Source organism: Scyliorhinus torazame, chromosome 5, assembly GCF_047496885.1.
Source record: "Scyliorhinus torazame isolate Kashiwa2021f chromosome 5, sScyTor2.1, whole genome shotgun sequence".
NCBI classification, from domain to species: Eukaryota; Metazoa; Chordata; class Chondrichthyes; order Carcharhiniformes; family Scyliorhinidae; genus Scyliorhinus; species Scyliorhinus torazame.
Genome location: NC_092711.1, coordinates 76,217,880 through 76,233,232, shown reverse-complemented (window position 1 = coordinate 76,233,232; position 15,353 = coordinate 76,217,880). Strand labels below are relative to the sequence as shown.

General features: G+C 46.8%; 1 protein-coding gene across 1 annotated transcript in view; it reads right to left on the bottom strand.

The window, feature by feature from the left end:
* Positions 1–15,128, bottom strand: part of LOC140422624 (uncharacterized) — a 92,954-nt gene extending 77,826 nt beyond the window's left edge. Inside the window, exons 1-2 of the mRNA XM_072507629.1 lie at positions 14,070–15,128; positions 2,034–3,171 (exon numbers count right to left, since the gene is read on the bottom strand). Coding sequence (XP_072363730.1) covers positions 2,034–3,171; positions 14,070–14,122 — 1,191 coding nt within the window. The 5' untranslated portion in view covers positions 14,123–15,128. The remainder of the gene's footprint in view (positions 1–2,033; positions 3,172–14,069) is intronic.
* Positions 15,129–15,353: the final 225 nt, after the last annotated feature.

Genomic DNA, 15,353 nt, shown 5'->3' with positions numbered 1-15,353 from the left:
ACACAGTGGTTTGATACCAATTGTGCATGTTTTTTGAATCTTTCCCACACCAACTTTTCTGGAATCGAGCCATCATCTGTTGAGGGGCTAAATGTCCCCATGAACGGATCTGTTGGGCCAGAAATGGCATCAGTGCCTGTGGTGCAACTGGTTTATCAGTCTGAACTTGTCTCCAAATATCATCATACAACTGGATGCCTGAGTCTAATCATGACCATTTCTCTTCTTGTGTAGTCATGTTGCATTTCACGTAGATCTTGTAATAAATCGGTCACTCCCAATTTGTAGATGTGTCTTGGTTCTGCTGAAAAATCCCACTGGGAGGCAGCTTCCTTTGCTACTCGGTCTGCAAGGGCGTTTCCTTGTGCTTCTGTAGTGTTGTCTTGAATACGGACCTTACACTTTAGAATGGATACTTCTTTTGGCAAAGCTATGGCTTGTAGGAGGTCATCATTTCAGTGGTGGGCATCCAGAACTCACTGTCTGATAGGGTCATAGAAGCAGAAATCCTGATCACTTTAAAATAGATGTCTTGGATATCCAATTGAAGGACTGGGACATACAGGACAATCGACTGAGATCTGCAAAATGGGATGAAGCGGAATAGCTCCACTTCAGCCAGCATACATACAGTGGGCCAAATGGCCTCTCTCTTGACCAGAACTTGGAGGTTTTTACTCTGATAGTTGGAGTTTGTTTCTGATGATAATAGCCTCTCAGGGACTGGAGTTTAACATTCTCGATATTGGTAAAATAAATCAGCTGTTTTAAACATGTTGCAGATTTTTGTCTTTCCCGTCTGAGTGTTTAACATCACCTGGCTGGAGCTCAGAAAGGACAATCTCACCTCATAGAATCAGAGAATGTACAGCGCAGAAGGAGGCCATTCGGCCCATCGAGTCTGTACCAGCCCTGGGAAAGAGCATCCTACTTAAGCCCACACCTCCACCCTATCCCTGTAACCCAGTAGCCCCACCTAACCTTTTGGACACAAAGGGCAATTTAGCATGGCCAATCCACCTTACCTGCACATCTTTGGACTGTGGGAGGAAACCGGAGCACCCGGAGGAAACCTGCGCAGACACGGGGAGAACTTGCAGACTCCGCACAGACAGTGACTCAAGCCGGGAATCGAACCCGAGTCCCTGGTGCTGTGAATCGACAGTGCTACCCAATGTGCTACCTTGCCGCCCTTGCATCCAAGCTCCTGGATTGTCTGTCTTTCTCTCCGGGTACGATTCTGTTTGTCTCTTGTATTCACCGCTGTGACAGGGCAGAGAACTGATTGAAGTGATTCAAACATGGAAGTTCTGGGAAAGATGGGCAAGGATTTCGGAGATGACAACATGTTCAAAGAGTTTGCAGAGGAGAGGGAGGCTGAAGATGGGGCAGTAATTTGTAAGGATGGCAGGGTCAAGGGTTTGTTTTATTGAGGAGGGGTTGATGATGGCAGATTTGAAGGACAGAGGGATAGTACCTGAAGAGTGAGAAATGTTGACAATATCCATGGACACAGGGTAGTTGGTTGATCAGTAGCTCAGTGGGAATCGGGTCGATGGAGCAGGAGCTGGACCTCATGGACAAGATGAGCTCTGAGAGGGCATGAGGGGAGATGAGAGAGAAACTAGAGAAAGATGTGGGTTCAGGGCTCGGGAAAGGATGAAATTTAGAGGCACTTTGGTCCGGTGGGCTCGTGGAAGGGAGGGAAGCAGCAGAGGCAGCTGATCGGATTTACTCAATCTCAGTCACAAAGAAGCTCCACAAGCTCCTCACACTTCTTGTTGGAGATGAGGATGGAAGAGACAGGGGAGAGCGAGAGAACTTCAAAAGGAACTAACCTGTGTCAGAGATATTAAAAAGTTTCAACACTGCGCATTTAACACAAATCTGATTTATTTGACTTTTAGCCAGAATATTAGCCCCTGTAAATGGGCTGGAGTTTGTTATCAGCAGAAAGAGACCCAAATGAACATGGTTCAGTCCTGAATGTGAGGATCAGCAAAATCCAATCACTGTAGTTACTTGTGGCCTCGCTGGTGTGTCAGCAGGTGGGATGACTGAGTGAATCTCTTCCCACACTCTGAGCAGGTGAACGGTCTCTCCCCAGTGTGAATTCGCTGGTGACACAGCAGGGCTGATGACTGAGTGAATCTCTTCCCACACTCGGTGCAGGTGAATGGCCTCTCCCCAGTGTGAACCCGCTGATGTACAGTGAGGTCAGATGATCGCCTGAACCCAGTCCCGCAGTGAGAGCACCTAAACGGTTTCTCGTCTGTGTGAACACGTTGATGCTGCATCAGTTCGGCAGAACTTTTATAGCACTTCCCGCAGTCTGGACATTGAAACGGTCTCTCATCAGTGTGAACTCGCTGGTGGTTCTGCAGAGCGGATGCCTGAGTGAATCCCTTCCCACACTTGGCGCAGGCAAATGGCCTCTTCCCAGTGTGAATTCGCTGGTGTGTCTGCAGGGTGGATAACTGAGTGAATCCCTTCCCACATTTGGAGCAGGTGAATGGTCTCTCCCCACTGTGAACTCGCTGGTGACTCAGCAGGGCCGATGACTGAGTGAATCCCTTCCCACACTCGGCGCAGACGAATGGCTTCTCCCCAGTGTGAACTCGCTGATGTACAGTGAGGTGAGATGATCGTCTGAACCCAGTCCCGCAGTGAGAGCACCTGAACGGTCTGTCGTCAGTGTGAACACGTTGATGGCACATCAGATCCCCAGATCTTTTATAGCACTTCCCGCAGACTGGACATTGAAATGGTTTCTCCACAGTGTGAACTCGCTCGTGTGTGGACAGACTGGATGACTCAGTGAATCCCTTCCCACACTTGGAGCAGGTGAATGGTCTCTCCCCAGTGTGACTGCGTCGATGAGTTTCCAGCTGGGATGGGTAACTGAATCCTTTCCCACAGTCCGCACATTCCCACGGTTTCTCCTCAGTGTGACTACATTTGTGGCTTGTGAGGCCTGATGATCGACTGAATCCTCGTCCACACACACAAAACGTGTACGGGTTCTCCCCACTGTGAACGATGCTTTTTCCTTCCATGTTCAAAGTACAATGATATTCAGTTTGTGATAAATTGAGGACTCTGTCAGATCCTGATGTGATTCTTGGTTTCAGTTTCCAGACCTTGAGACTCCCCTTCGAACACCCCGTGAAACTGATTTAAAACAGAAAATAAGTAGTGAGAGAGAATCCACAAAAACACAAAGGCAGGTTGTGAAATTGAGGTGAATGAATCTGGTCATTTGTGGGGCCGGCACTGGGAAAAAGTGACCATGAAAACGGCTGGATTGTTATAAGAACATACGAAATAGGAGCAGGAGTAGGCCACCTGGCCCCTCGAGCCTGCTCTGCCATTCAATAAGTTCATGGCTGATCTTTTGTGGACTCAGCTCTACTTTCCAGCCCGAACACCTTAACCCTTAATCCCTGTATTCTTCAAAAAACTATCTTTATCTTAAAAACATTTAATGAAAGAGCCTCAACTGCTTCACTTGGCAAGGAATTCTATAGATTCACAACCCTTTGGGTGAAGAAGTTCCTCCTAAACTCAGTCCGAAATCTACTATCCCTTATTTTGAGGCTAGACGCCCGAGTTCTGCTTTCACCCGCCAATGGAAACAACCTGCCCACATCTATCCTATCTATTCCCTTCATAATTTTATATGTTTCTATAAAATCCCCCCTCATCCTTCTAAATTCCAACGAGTACAGTCCCAGTCTACTCAACCTCTCCTCGTAATCCAATCCCTTCAGCTCTGGGATTAACCTAGTGAATCTCCTCTGCACACCCTCCAGTGCCAGTGCGTCCTTTCTCAGATAAGGAGACCAAAACTGAACACAATATTCCAGGTGTGGCCTCACTAACACCTTATCCAATTGCAGCATAATCTCCCTAGTCTTAAACTCCATCGCTCTAGCAATGAAGGACAAACTTCCATTCGCCGCCTTAACCAACTTTTTGCGACTCATGCACTAGCACACCCAGGTCTCTCTGCACAGCAGCATGTTTTAATATTTTATCATTTAAATAATAATCCCTTTTGCTGTTATTCCTACCAAAATGGATAACCTCACATTTGTCAACATTGTATTCCATCTGCCAGATCCTAGCCCATTCACTTAACCTATCCAAATCCCTCTGGAGACTTCCAGTATCCTCTGCACTTTTTGCTTTACCACTCATCTTAGTGTCATCTGCAAACTTGGACACATTGCCCTTGGTCCCCAAGTCCAAATCATCTATGTAAATTGTGAACAATTGCGGGCCCAACACTGATCCCTGAGGGACACCACTAACTACTGATTGGCAACCAGAGAAACACCCATTAATCCCCACTCTTTGCTTTCTATTCATTAACCAATCCTCTATCCATGCTACTACTTTACCCATAATGCCATGCATCTTTATCTTATGCAGCAACCTTTTGTGTGGCACCTTGTCAAAGACTTTCTGGAAATCCAGATATACCACATCCATTACTGCACTGGTAATGTCCTCAAAAAATTCCACTAAATTAGTTAGGCACGACCTGCCCTTTATAAACCCATTCTGCGTCTGCCCAATGGGACAATTTCCATCCAAATGCCTCGCTATTTCTTCCTTGATGGTAGATTCCATCTTCCCTGCTACCGAAATTAGCTCACTGGCCTATAATTACCCGCTTTCTGCCTACCTCCTTTTTTAAACAGTGGTGTCACGTTTGCTAATTTCCAATCTGCCAGGTCCACCCCAGAGTCTAGTGAATTTTGGTAACTTATCACTAGTGTATTTGCAATTTCCCTAGCCATCTCTTTTAGCACTCTGGGCTGCATCCCATCAGGGCCGGGAGACTTGTCTACCTTTAGCCCCATTAGCTTGCCCATCACTACCTCCTTAGTGATAACAATCATCTCATGGTCCGAGCCTGTCATAGCCTCATTTCTATCAGTCACTGGCATGTTATTTGTGTCTTCCACTGTGAAGACTGACCCAAAAAACCTGTTCAGTTATTCAGCCATTTCCTCATCTCCCATTATTAAATCTCCCTTCTCATCCTCTAAAGGACCAGTATTTACATTAGCCACTCTTTTTTGTTTTATATATTTGCAGAAACTTTTACTATCTGTTTTTATATTCTGAGCAAATTTACTCTCATAATCTATCTTACTCTTCTTTATAGCTTTTTTAGTAGCTTTCTGTTGCCCCGTAAAGATTTCACAGTCCTCTAGTCTTCCACTAATCTTTGCCACTTTGTATGCTTTTTCCTTCAATTTGATACTCTCCCTTATTTCCTTAGATATCCACGGTCAATTTTTCCTCCTTCTACCATCCTTGCTTTTTGTTGGTATATACCTTTGCTGGGCACTGTGAAAAATTGCTTGGAAGGTTCTCCACTATTCCTCAACTGTTTCACAATAAAGTCTTTGTTCCCAGTCTACCTTAGCTAGTTCTTCTCTCATCCCATTGTAATCTCCTTTGTTTGAGCACAAAACACTAGTGTTTGATTTTACCTTCTCACCCTCCATCTGTATTTTAAATTCCACCATATTGTGATCGCTCCTTCCGAGAGGATTCCTAACTATGAGATCATGAATCAATCCTGTCTCATTACACGGGACCAGATCTAGGACCGCTTGTTCCCTCGTAGGTTCCATTACATACTGTTCTCGGAAACTATCGCGGATACATTCTATAAACTCCTCCTCAAGGCTGCCTTGACCAACCTGGTTAAACCAATCGACATGTAGATTAAAATCCCCCATGATAACTGCTGTACCATTTCTACATGCATCAGCTATTTCTTTGTTTATTGCCTGCCCCACCCTAATGTTACTATTTGGTGGCCGAAAGACTACTCCTGTCAGTGACAATTTCGCCTTACTATTCCTGATTTCCACCTAAACGGATTTAACCTTATCCTCCATAGCACCGATGTCATCCCTTACTATTGCCCGGATGTCTTCCTTAAATAACAGAGCTACACCACCTCCTTTACCACCCACTCTGTCCGTCCGAATAGTTTGATACCCTCAGATATTTAACTACCAGTCATGACCATCCTTTAACCATGTTTCAGTAATGGCCACTAAATCATAGTCATTCACGATGATTTGCGCCATTAACTCATTTACCTTATTCCGAATACTACGAGCATTCAGGTAAAGTACACTTATGTCGCCTTTTATACCTGTTTTGAATCTTAACACCTCGATCAGTAACCTCTCCTAAGTTATATTTCCTCTTAACCTTTCTCCTAATTTTCCTTGTCGTTGAACCCATATCTTCATGTAACAACCTGCCGCGTCGCTTACCATTTATGTTTTTACTTCCCGTTTTATTCCTTTTAGTATTACTGGGCCTATTCACTGAGCTCCCCTCAGTCACTGTACCTTGTACTGTCGCCCTTTTGTTTTTTGACTGGCTTCTCTGCCTTACACTTTCCCCCTTATTGCCTTTTGTTTCTGTCCCTGTTCTACTACCTTCCGACTTCCTGCATCGGTTCCCACTCCCCTGCCATATTAGTTTAAACCCTCCCCAACAGCTCTAACAAACACACCCCCGAGGAAATCAGTTCCAGTCCTGCCCAGGAGCGGACCATCCGGTTTGTACTGGTCCCACCTCCCCCAGAACCGGTACCAATACCCCAGGAATTTGAATTCCTCCCTCGTGCACCATCTCTCGAGCCACGCATTCATCCTATCTATCCTGACATTCCTACTCTGACTAGCTCGTGGGACTGGTAGCAATCCTGAGATTACTACCTTTGAGGTCCTACTTTTTAGTTTAACTCCTAACTCCCTGAATTCAGCTTGTAGGACCCCGTCCTGTTTTTTACCTATATCGTTGGTGCCTATGTGCACCACGAAAGCTGGCTGTTCCCCGCCCCCCCCCCCCTCCCCCCCCAGAATGTCTTGCAGCCGCTCCGAGGCATCAGTGACCCTTGCACCAGGGAGGCAACATAGCATCCTGGCGTCTCGATTGCGTCCGCAGAACCACCTGGTCCCCTTACAATTGAGTCCCTTATCACTATAGCCCTGCCATTCTTCTTCCTGCCCAGCTGCGCAGCAGAGCCAGCCACGGTGCCATGAACCTGGCTGCTGATGCCTTCCCCTGGTGAGCCATCTCCCCCAACAGTATCCAAAGCGGTATATCTGTGTTGCAGGGAGATGACCGCGGGGGACACCTGCACTACCTTCCTACTCTTGCTCTGTCTTTTGGTCACCCATTTTCTATCTCCCTCAGTACCAACTCACTAAACGTGCTATCCACGACATCCTCAGCATCGCGGATGCTCCAAAATGAGTCCATCTGCTGCTCCAGAGCTGTCATGCGGTCTAACAGGAGCTCTTTGGGAGGAGAATGAGGTGAAGAGGGATTTTATATATTGACAAGACATATTAAGAGAGTAGTTGGCAAAGTAACTTCGATCTTGAGCTTCATAAACAGTAATATTGATACCGCAACAGAAAAGCTATGCTTCTGGTGGCACGGTGGTTAGCACTGCTACCTCACAGCGCCAGAGACCCGGGTTCAATTCCGGCCTTGGTGACTGGGTGTGTGGAGTTTGCACTTTCTCCTTGCACCGTGTCTGCGTGGGTTCCAACCCGGTGCTCAGGTTTCCTCCAACAGTCCAAAGAAGAGACAGTTAGGTGGATTGGCCTTGATAAATTGCCCCTTAGTGTCCAGGGATGTGCAGGTTAGGTGGGGCTATGGGGTTACAGGGACAGGGTATGGATGTGGGCCTAGGCAGGGTGCCCTTTCAGAGAATCAGTGCCGACCTGATGGGCCGAATGGCCCCCTTCTGCACTGTAGGAATTCTATGGTTCTAATTCTATTCTATGAATCTTTATAAAGCGCTGGTCACCGCTCTTCAGGAAGGATCTGAAGGTTCTTGGAGAAGGTGCAGAGGAGATTTCCCAGAATGGTTCCAGCAGAGAAGGTTGAGGGGAGATTTGATTCAGGTACACAAGATTATGCCAGATTTCCATCGGGTGGACAAAGAAACTCTTGTTTCCACTCACTGGTCGTACAAGCAGTCGGGACACAGTTTTAAAGTTTTGGGTAAAACCTGGATTGAACTATATAAGATCCTGAGGGGTCTTGATAAGGTGGATGTCGAGAGCATGTTTCCTCTTGTGGGAGTATCTGGAACAAGGGGGTCAAGGTTGCAAAATAAGGGGGCACATATTTCAGATGGGGATAACAGTTTTTTTTCTCTTGAGGGATGGAAGACAGGGGGTGGCACAGTGGTTAGCACTGCTGCCTCACAGCACCAGGGACACAGGTTCACGTCCGACCCTGGGTGACTCTGTGGAGTTTGCACGTTCTCATCGTGTCTGTGTGGGTATCCTCGGGGTGCTCCGGTTTCCTCACACAGTTCAAAGATTTGCAGGTTAGGTGCTAAATTGCCCCTTCATCTCCAAGGATGTGCACGTTGGGTGGGATATGTGGATGGGGTAGGGTGGGATGGGTGGGGTGTTTTTTCAGAGGGTTAATGCTGACTTGGGCTCCTTCTGCATTGTAGGGATTCTGTGACTTAGAACTTGTGTCCTTAAAACGCAGTGGAAGTCAAGCTCTTGAATATATTTAAGGCAGAGATGGATAGCTTCTTGATAAGCAAAGGGGTGAAAGATTATCGGGGTCGGCAGGAATGTGGAGTTGAGGTTAAAATTATTGAATGATGGAGCAGGCTCAAGGGGCCGACTCCTAGTTTCTGTGTTAGGAGCAGGCTCAAGGGGCGACTCCTACTCTGTATGCAAGGAGCAGGTTCGAGAGACCGACTCCTGATGTTTATGTAAGGAGCAGGGTCGAGGGGCCAAGTGGCCTGCTCCTACTTTGTATGGAAGCATGCAGGTACAGCAGGCGGTAAAGAAGGCAAATGGTTTGTTGGCCTTCATAGCAAGAGGGTTTGAGTCGAAGAGCAGGGATGTCTTGCTGCAATTATACAGGGCCTTGGTGAGACCACACCTTGGTGTCCTTATCTGAGGAAAAATGATCGACTGTCACAAGTAGGCTTACATTAACACTGCAATAAAGTTCCTGTGAAAAGCCCCTAGTCGCCACACTCCAGCTTCTGTTCAGGTACACTGAGCGAGAATTCAGAACGTCCAATTCACCTCGCAAGCACATGTTTCGGGACTTGTGGGAGGAAACCGGAGCACCTGGAGGAAACCCACGCAGACACAGGAAGAATGTGCAGACTCCGCCCATTCAGTGACCCAAGCCGGGAAACAAACCCGGGTCTCTGGCGCTGTGAAACAATGGTGCTAACCACTGTGCTATCGTGCCGATTAGAGAGCTGGCATGGACTCAATGGACCTAATGCTTTTCTCTGTATGATTTGTTTGTGTAATCTAGTTTTGTAATTTAACTCCGGGGGTTCAGATATCACTCAGGTAAATCTGTGCTACACTCCCTCCGAGGCCATTCTATCCTTCCTCAGGTTTGTTGCGCAGAACTGAACACAGTTCTCCAGGTTTGGCCTAACCAGGGTTTGTGAATCTCGGGGCTTTTCCAGTCACACTGAGACCTGAAATCTTCCCTCACAGTCAGAACAGACAAACCCTTTACCTTCCACACCCAGATGCTGCTGATATTCAGTTTCTGATGAACCGAGTGACTGTCAGATCGCGATGTGACGTTTGGTTTGCGTTTCCCGTCTGTTAAACCTCCACTTCCAGTATCCTGTAAATTTACAGAAACCTCACTGTCAGTTTAGGATAGAAATTCAAAACGTTCTCTCCTCACCAAGTTTGATTAAATGTATTCCTGGAGCTTTGATCACATGACCTGCCCCCATCCTCCAGCCATTAATCGGTCAACACATCCATCCTTGTGACACACTGCCTTCCTCGGCCAATTGGGAAGCAAAAGGACTCATTACCTTACAGGGCAGTGATTGACTGTCAGTCAAACAACCTTTATCCCATTTTCAATATTTGTATATCTGCTTAAGAGAAATGTTAAAAGAAAAATACATTAAAATCTTCTTTAATGTCCTAATGATTTCCCAGACACGAATCTCACCAAGACAGAAGGTTAAATTTGAATTCATTTAAAGTCTTCTGAAGACCCTGAAACCATTGTCAATTGTTGCAAAGACCCACCTAGTTCACTGATGTCCTTCAGTGAAGGAAATCTTCTCTCCTTACCTGGTCTGGCCTACATGTGACTCCAGATCTACAGTCAGCTTGTTGACTCTTAAAATGCTCTCGGAGATGCCCTCAGTTCAAGGGCAATTAGGGATGGGCAGTGAATGCTGGCCCAGCCAGCGACACCCGCATCCCGTGAATGAACAGAAAAGAAAATCTGCCATCCTTACCTGGCCTGGCCAACACGATTCCAAACCACAGCAATGTGGTTGTCTCTTTAAATGCCCTCCGAGATGGCCGAGCAAACCGCTCGGTTACAGGAAAATTAGGAATGGGCAATAAATGTTGGCCCAGCCAGTGACTCCCACAAATGATTAAAATAAAATCCTGGAGACTCCAGTCAGTCAATCCGGGAGAGTTGGCATCCGGTCCAGGCTCGCAGCGCATGCGCCCTGCGGCACCTTGTCCTCTGTAAAGGTGGCGGCCGGTAACACGCGCCTGTTACCGCTCAGCTCTCACTCTGTTTGGTGCTGTTTAAGACGGGACCGTTAACATTTTCCTCGGGAGTTGAAGCCTCCACGGGGTATTTATGAAGCCTCCCGGCTCACTCCGCAGCTTCTATCGCTCCCCGGCCACCCACCGGCTCCAATCCTGAAAGTTGCTCGATTGTTTCTTCCCCGCTCCTCGCACCGTCAGCGACAATCTGAACTGTGTATGGGCCGTTCACAGCCCGAACTGCGCATGCTCCAGTCACAGCCGGACTCTGCACATGGGCGAGGAGCTTCTGTCATGTGGATAGAGCACATTCTCAGCTGCAACGCATGTTGGGTTATAAACCCGCCATTAAAATGGATATTTTTTGAAGGAAATTATGCTTTGCGAACTGATTACGATTAGTAACATTGGGCCAAGGGAACAAATGCATTAAATCAATTAATACAGCACCTAAATAGTATGGGCCCTCCACCACAGTTAAACTGCCCCTCGCCAATAACAATGAGCTGAAATTGGATCAAATAGTTTGAGCTTTTAAAGTTGGAGTGTTAACCAGTGGGAAAACTGAGGAAATCCCTTTGCACATAGAACATACAGTGTAGAAGGAGACCATTCGGCCCATCGAGTCTGCACCGACCCACTTAAGCCCTCACTTCCACCCTATCCCCATAGCCCAATAACCCCTCCTACCCTTTTTGGACATAAAGGGCAATTTAGTACAGCCAATCCACCTAACCTGCACTTCTTTGGACTGTGGGATGAAACTGGAGCACCTGGAGGAAACCCACGCAGACACAGGGAGAACGTGCAGACTCCTCACAGACAGTGACCCAGCGGGGAATCGAACCTGGGACCCTGGCGCTGTGAAGCCACAGTGCTAGCTACTTGTGCTACCCAGAAAGTGTGTGAGTGATCTCTCTCTGAACTGCTCCTGAACTGCACATTAGATCAATTAATGACTAACTCATATTTATTCTCATCCAGTGGAAACATCTTCCACTTGTCTCTCATATCAAACCTTTTCATAATCTTACAGGATCAGGTCATCCTTCATTCCCTTTTCCAGAGAAAAGGTTTACACCCTGTCCAACCTTTGTTGCTGGGTAAAACCTGCCAGTTCAGGCATAATTTAAATATATTTGCCTGCATCTTCTCCAGTCCTTCTAGATCCATTTTATGACTTTACCTAATCTGAGCAGCAAACTCACAATTGCCCCCAAATGCCTGTGTGTTGCAGTATTTTAATCATTTTCCATTAGCTAAATATAAGATGGGACAGAAGAAGCAGATCCAATGAGTCTGTAACGCTGTCGAGCATCTACAAACTTGCCTCTTCCTCTTACTGCTAAACAGTTGACTTTTTCACTCTTAACCTGTCAGTTATGGCATTAAGAATAATGTGTCAAAGAAAGACTGGATTTCAGCTCGGTGTCACTGGGCCAGACTAAATTAGTGCACAGGATTGTTGAGGCTAATGTCTCCATATCATAAGATGGGTCTGGAAGGACTGGGGTAGATACAGGAAAGTGTACCAGAATGATGCCTGATTGGGCAGGTTACACCCAGCAAGAAATGCAGAGGCTCGATGAGCCGTATGGTCTACACCCGTTCCCATTTCTTGTGTTCTTATAAACATCACTGTAAGTCATTTCCATGCAGACACAACAGATGCAACAACCACCAGTTCATCGCCATCCTTCCCATATTCCAGGATTACAAACACACTTTCCAGGTGACAGTGAATTACTTGTACTTCTTGCTATCCAGTATTGTGTATTCACTGCTCACGATTTGGTCTCCCCCACACTGAGGAGATTAAATCTGGATTGGTGACTGTGGAACATCACCATTCAGTCAGCAAGCATAATCCTGAGCTCCTGATCATTTAATATTTTAATTCCCCGCCCCATTCCCACTCTGTCCTCGGCCTCCTGCACTGCTCCAATAAAGCTCAAAGGAAACTCGAGGAACAGAACCTCATCCTTGATCAGGCAATTTCTGACCTTCCAGACACAACATTCATTTCAGTAATTTCAGATTATAATCATCACTCCGATATTTTTAGACAGTTGGTGCTGGTAACGGTTCTGCTGTTGCCATTTACCAGGACCTGTCTTTTATTTATTCTCTTGTCCTATTAATTTATTTACTTAGAACATGGACCATTACAGCGCAGTACAGGCCCTTCGGCCCTCGATGTTGCGCCGACCTGTGAAACCACTCTAAAGCCAATCTACACTATTCCCTTATCGTCCATATGTTATCTCATTGTCACCCAGTTTTGTCTTGCACCATTATCCCCTTTGTCATTTATTCACTTCAGCCTCACATCCTCCCAAACTGCCCCCTCTGAAATGGCCGAGCAAGCCACTCAGTTCAAGGGCAATTAGGGGTGGACAGCAAATGCCGGCTCAGCCAGCGACACCCACATCCCAAGAACACATAAAGGAAAGTCGGCAGTTAGAAAGGCAAATGCAATGTTCGCATTCATTTCAAGAGAGCTACAATACAGGATGAATGGGGATGAGAAACATATCAGCCATGATCGAATGGCAGAGCAAACTCGAAAACTCGATGGGCTGAATGGCTTAATTCTGCTTCTTTATCTTTTTTTTAAATGAGGGGATCTCATAGAAACATTTGTAAAAAAATTGTTGGAATCCATCCCAGACCTGGATACAGATCAATTGGTTCTTGGAGGAGACTTCAATTGTATTCTGGATCCTAAATGGACTGGTCCAAGCTGATTCAACCACTACAAAGGCATCACTGTCAGTCCAGAAATGAAATTCAGGAAAGATAAACATTTCTCCTGGTTTGAGTTTGCTGTGTGTAAATCCTCCCCTACTAATCCCCTGTAAAAGGAGTTTCCAAAATTAATCACTATCAGTCCAGGATAGAAATCCACAACATTCTCCCCTCCTGCTTCCTGGTCCAGGATGACCGCTCATGTCTCCCGCTGCACAGTGACCCTCTTGTCATCAGCAGTCCCCTAATTTGAGGGTGACATCTACTCAGGGTGATGAATTTCTACCCTGGGTCTTCATGTGGCTGAACAGAGCCGCAGAGCTTTGGACACATGGGACAGGATGTCTAATAAGATAGTGAAATTCGGAGAGCAGGATTTGCTTCCTTTTCTTTCCATCTCTGCCACCGCTTTGCATCATCAATAAGACATTGAGACTCAAGGACTAATCCAGGTTGATGGACAAGTTGTCTCCATTCTGAACAATGGGGAACAAACTCCTCCCACTCATTGAAACATCGTCCCTGACAAAGATGACAAACGCGCATGTACCCTGATGCACATCCAATAAAGATGGCGGCCGTTAACCCGAGCCAAACATGAGGAGCTGCAGCTCCGCTCGGTACAAATGGGGACCCGGAAACTCTTTTCCGAGGATTGCAGCTTACAACAGCTTTTCACAACGTTTTCGCCCACCCCTGCAATCTCTTGCTTCCTCCATACTGTTAAGCACCTCTTACCAATTTTGGAATTCACGAAGAACGGAGAATTTGGCACTCATCCAAAACTCCATTCACGGTAGCGATGTGAATGGAGAATTACGGCCGTTGTTTCTGTAAGGCTATTACTGGGGTAAAAGAAAAGAAAGAATTTGAATTGTACTTTTGTGTTTGTATTGAGATCTTTCCAACCTTCTTTCTCCAGTACAATATAGTTAATTTTTTTTTGATTCTTAGTATTAAAAGTTAGGGCAGCATGGGAGCACAGTGAGTAGCGCAGTTGCTTCACAGCTCCAGGGTTCCAGGTTCGATTCCCGGCTTGGGTCACTGTCTGTGCGGTGTTTGTACGTCCTCCCCTTGTCTCCGTGAGTTTCGTCCGGGTGCTCCCGTTTCCTCCCAGTCAAAAGATGTGCAGTTTAGGTTGATTGGTCATGATCAATTGCCCTGAGTGTCCAAGCTTCTGGGGTTAGGGTGGAGGCGTGGCCTTGAGTGGGGTTCTCTTTCTAAGGGCCGGTGGGCCGAATGGCCTCCTTCAGCACTGTAAATTCAATGAAGATGCCCTTCGACATCGCCATTACCCACACTGCGCATGCTTCAATCACAGCGTGTCCCGCCCCTCATTCACTCCGATTGTTTGGAGGACCAGCCGCCCTGACTCGGTCCTCCAGACCGCCACTCCTCTTCCTATTGGTCAAGAGCTGCCGTCAATCACTCGGGCATTGTGACAGTTTCAGATGGTGAATGCGGCCACAGGCTCAGGCTGACTCGCTGATTGTCCAATAATAAGTGAGAGTCACCGGGATCCTGAAGCACCTCCTCTGACACGTCATCAAGGTGGCCCCTCAGCTCCGCTAAACAAAGATGGCGGCCGTGGAACTGGGTCTGACACCCGATAAAAGCTCCGCAGCTGCAAACACTGGACTTGCAAGGTCTTATTCCGGCCTTCTGACCAGCAGGGAGAGTTTATGGCGCCTTCACTCCCTCCCCACCTCGACTCCCGGCTCCATTCCTCCCTCTGCCTTACCGCCCGAAACAGCCACTCCAGCACTCGCAGACCTCCGAGCAAAGTGACACTGCGCATGCTCGTTACACCCAACCAAGCGTCTGCGCACTGGGCTCCTGTGCAGTGAATAGGGCACATTCACAGCCGCAGTGAATGTTGGGTGATAGCCGCACCATTGTCACCACAAGTAGTAAATACAAAGTAACTTCGTTACCAATTGATAAAAATAATCAAACAAATTATTGTCAATAGGTAATCTGCTATTTTCCATTTCTCAAAATGATTAAATGCTTCTTTCCTGT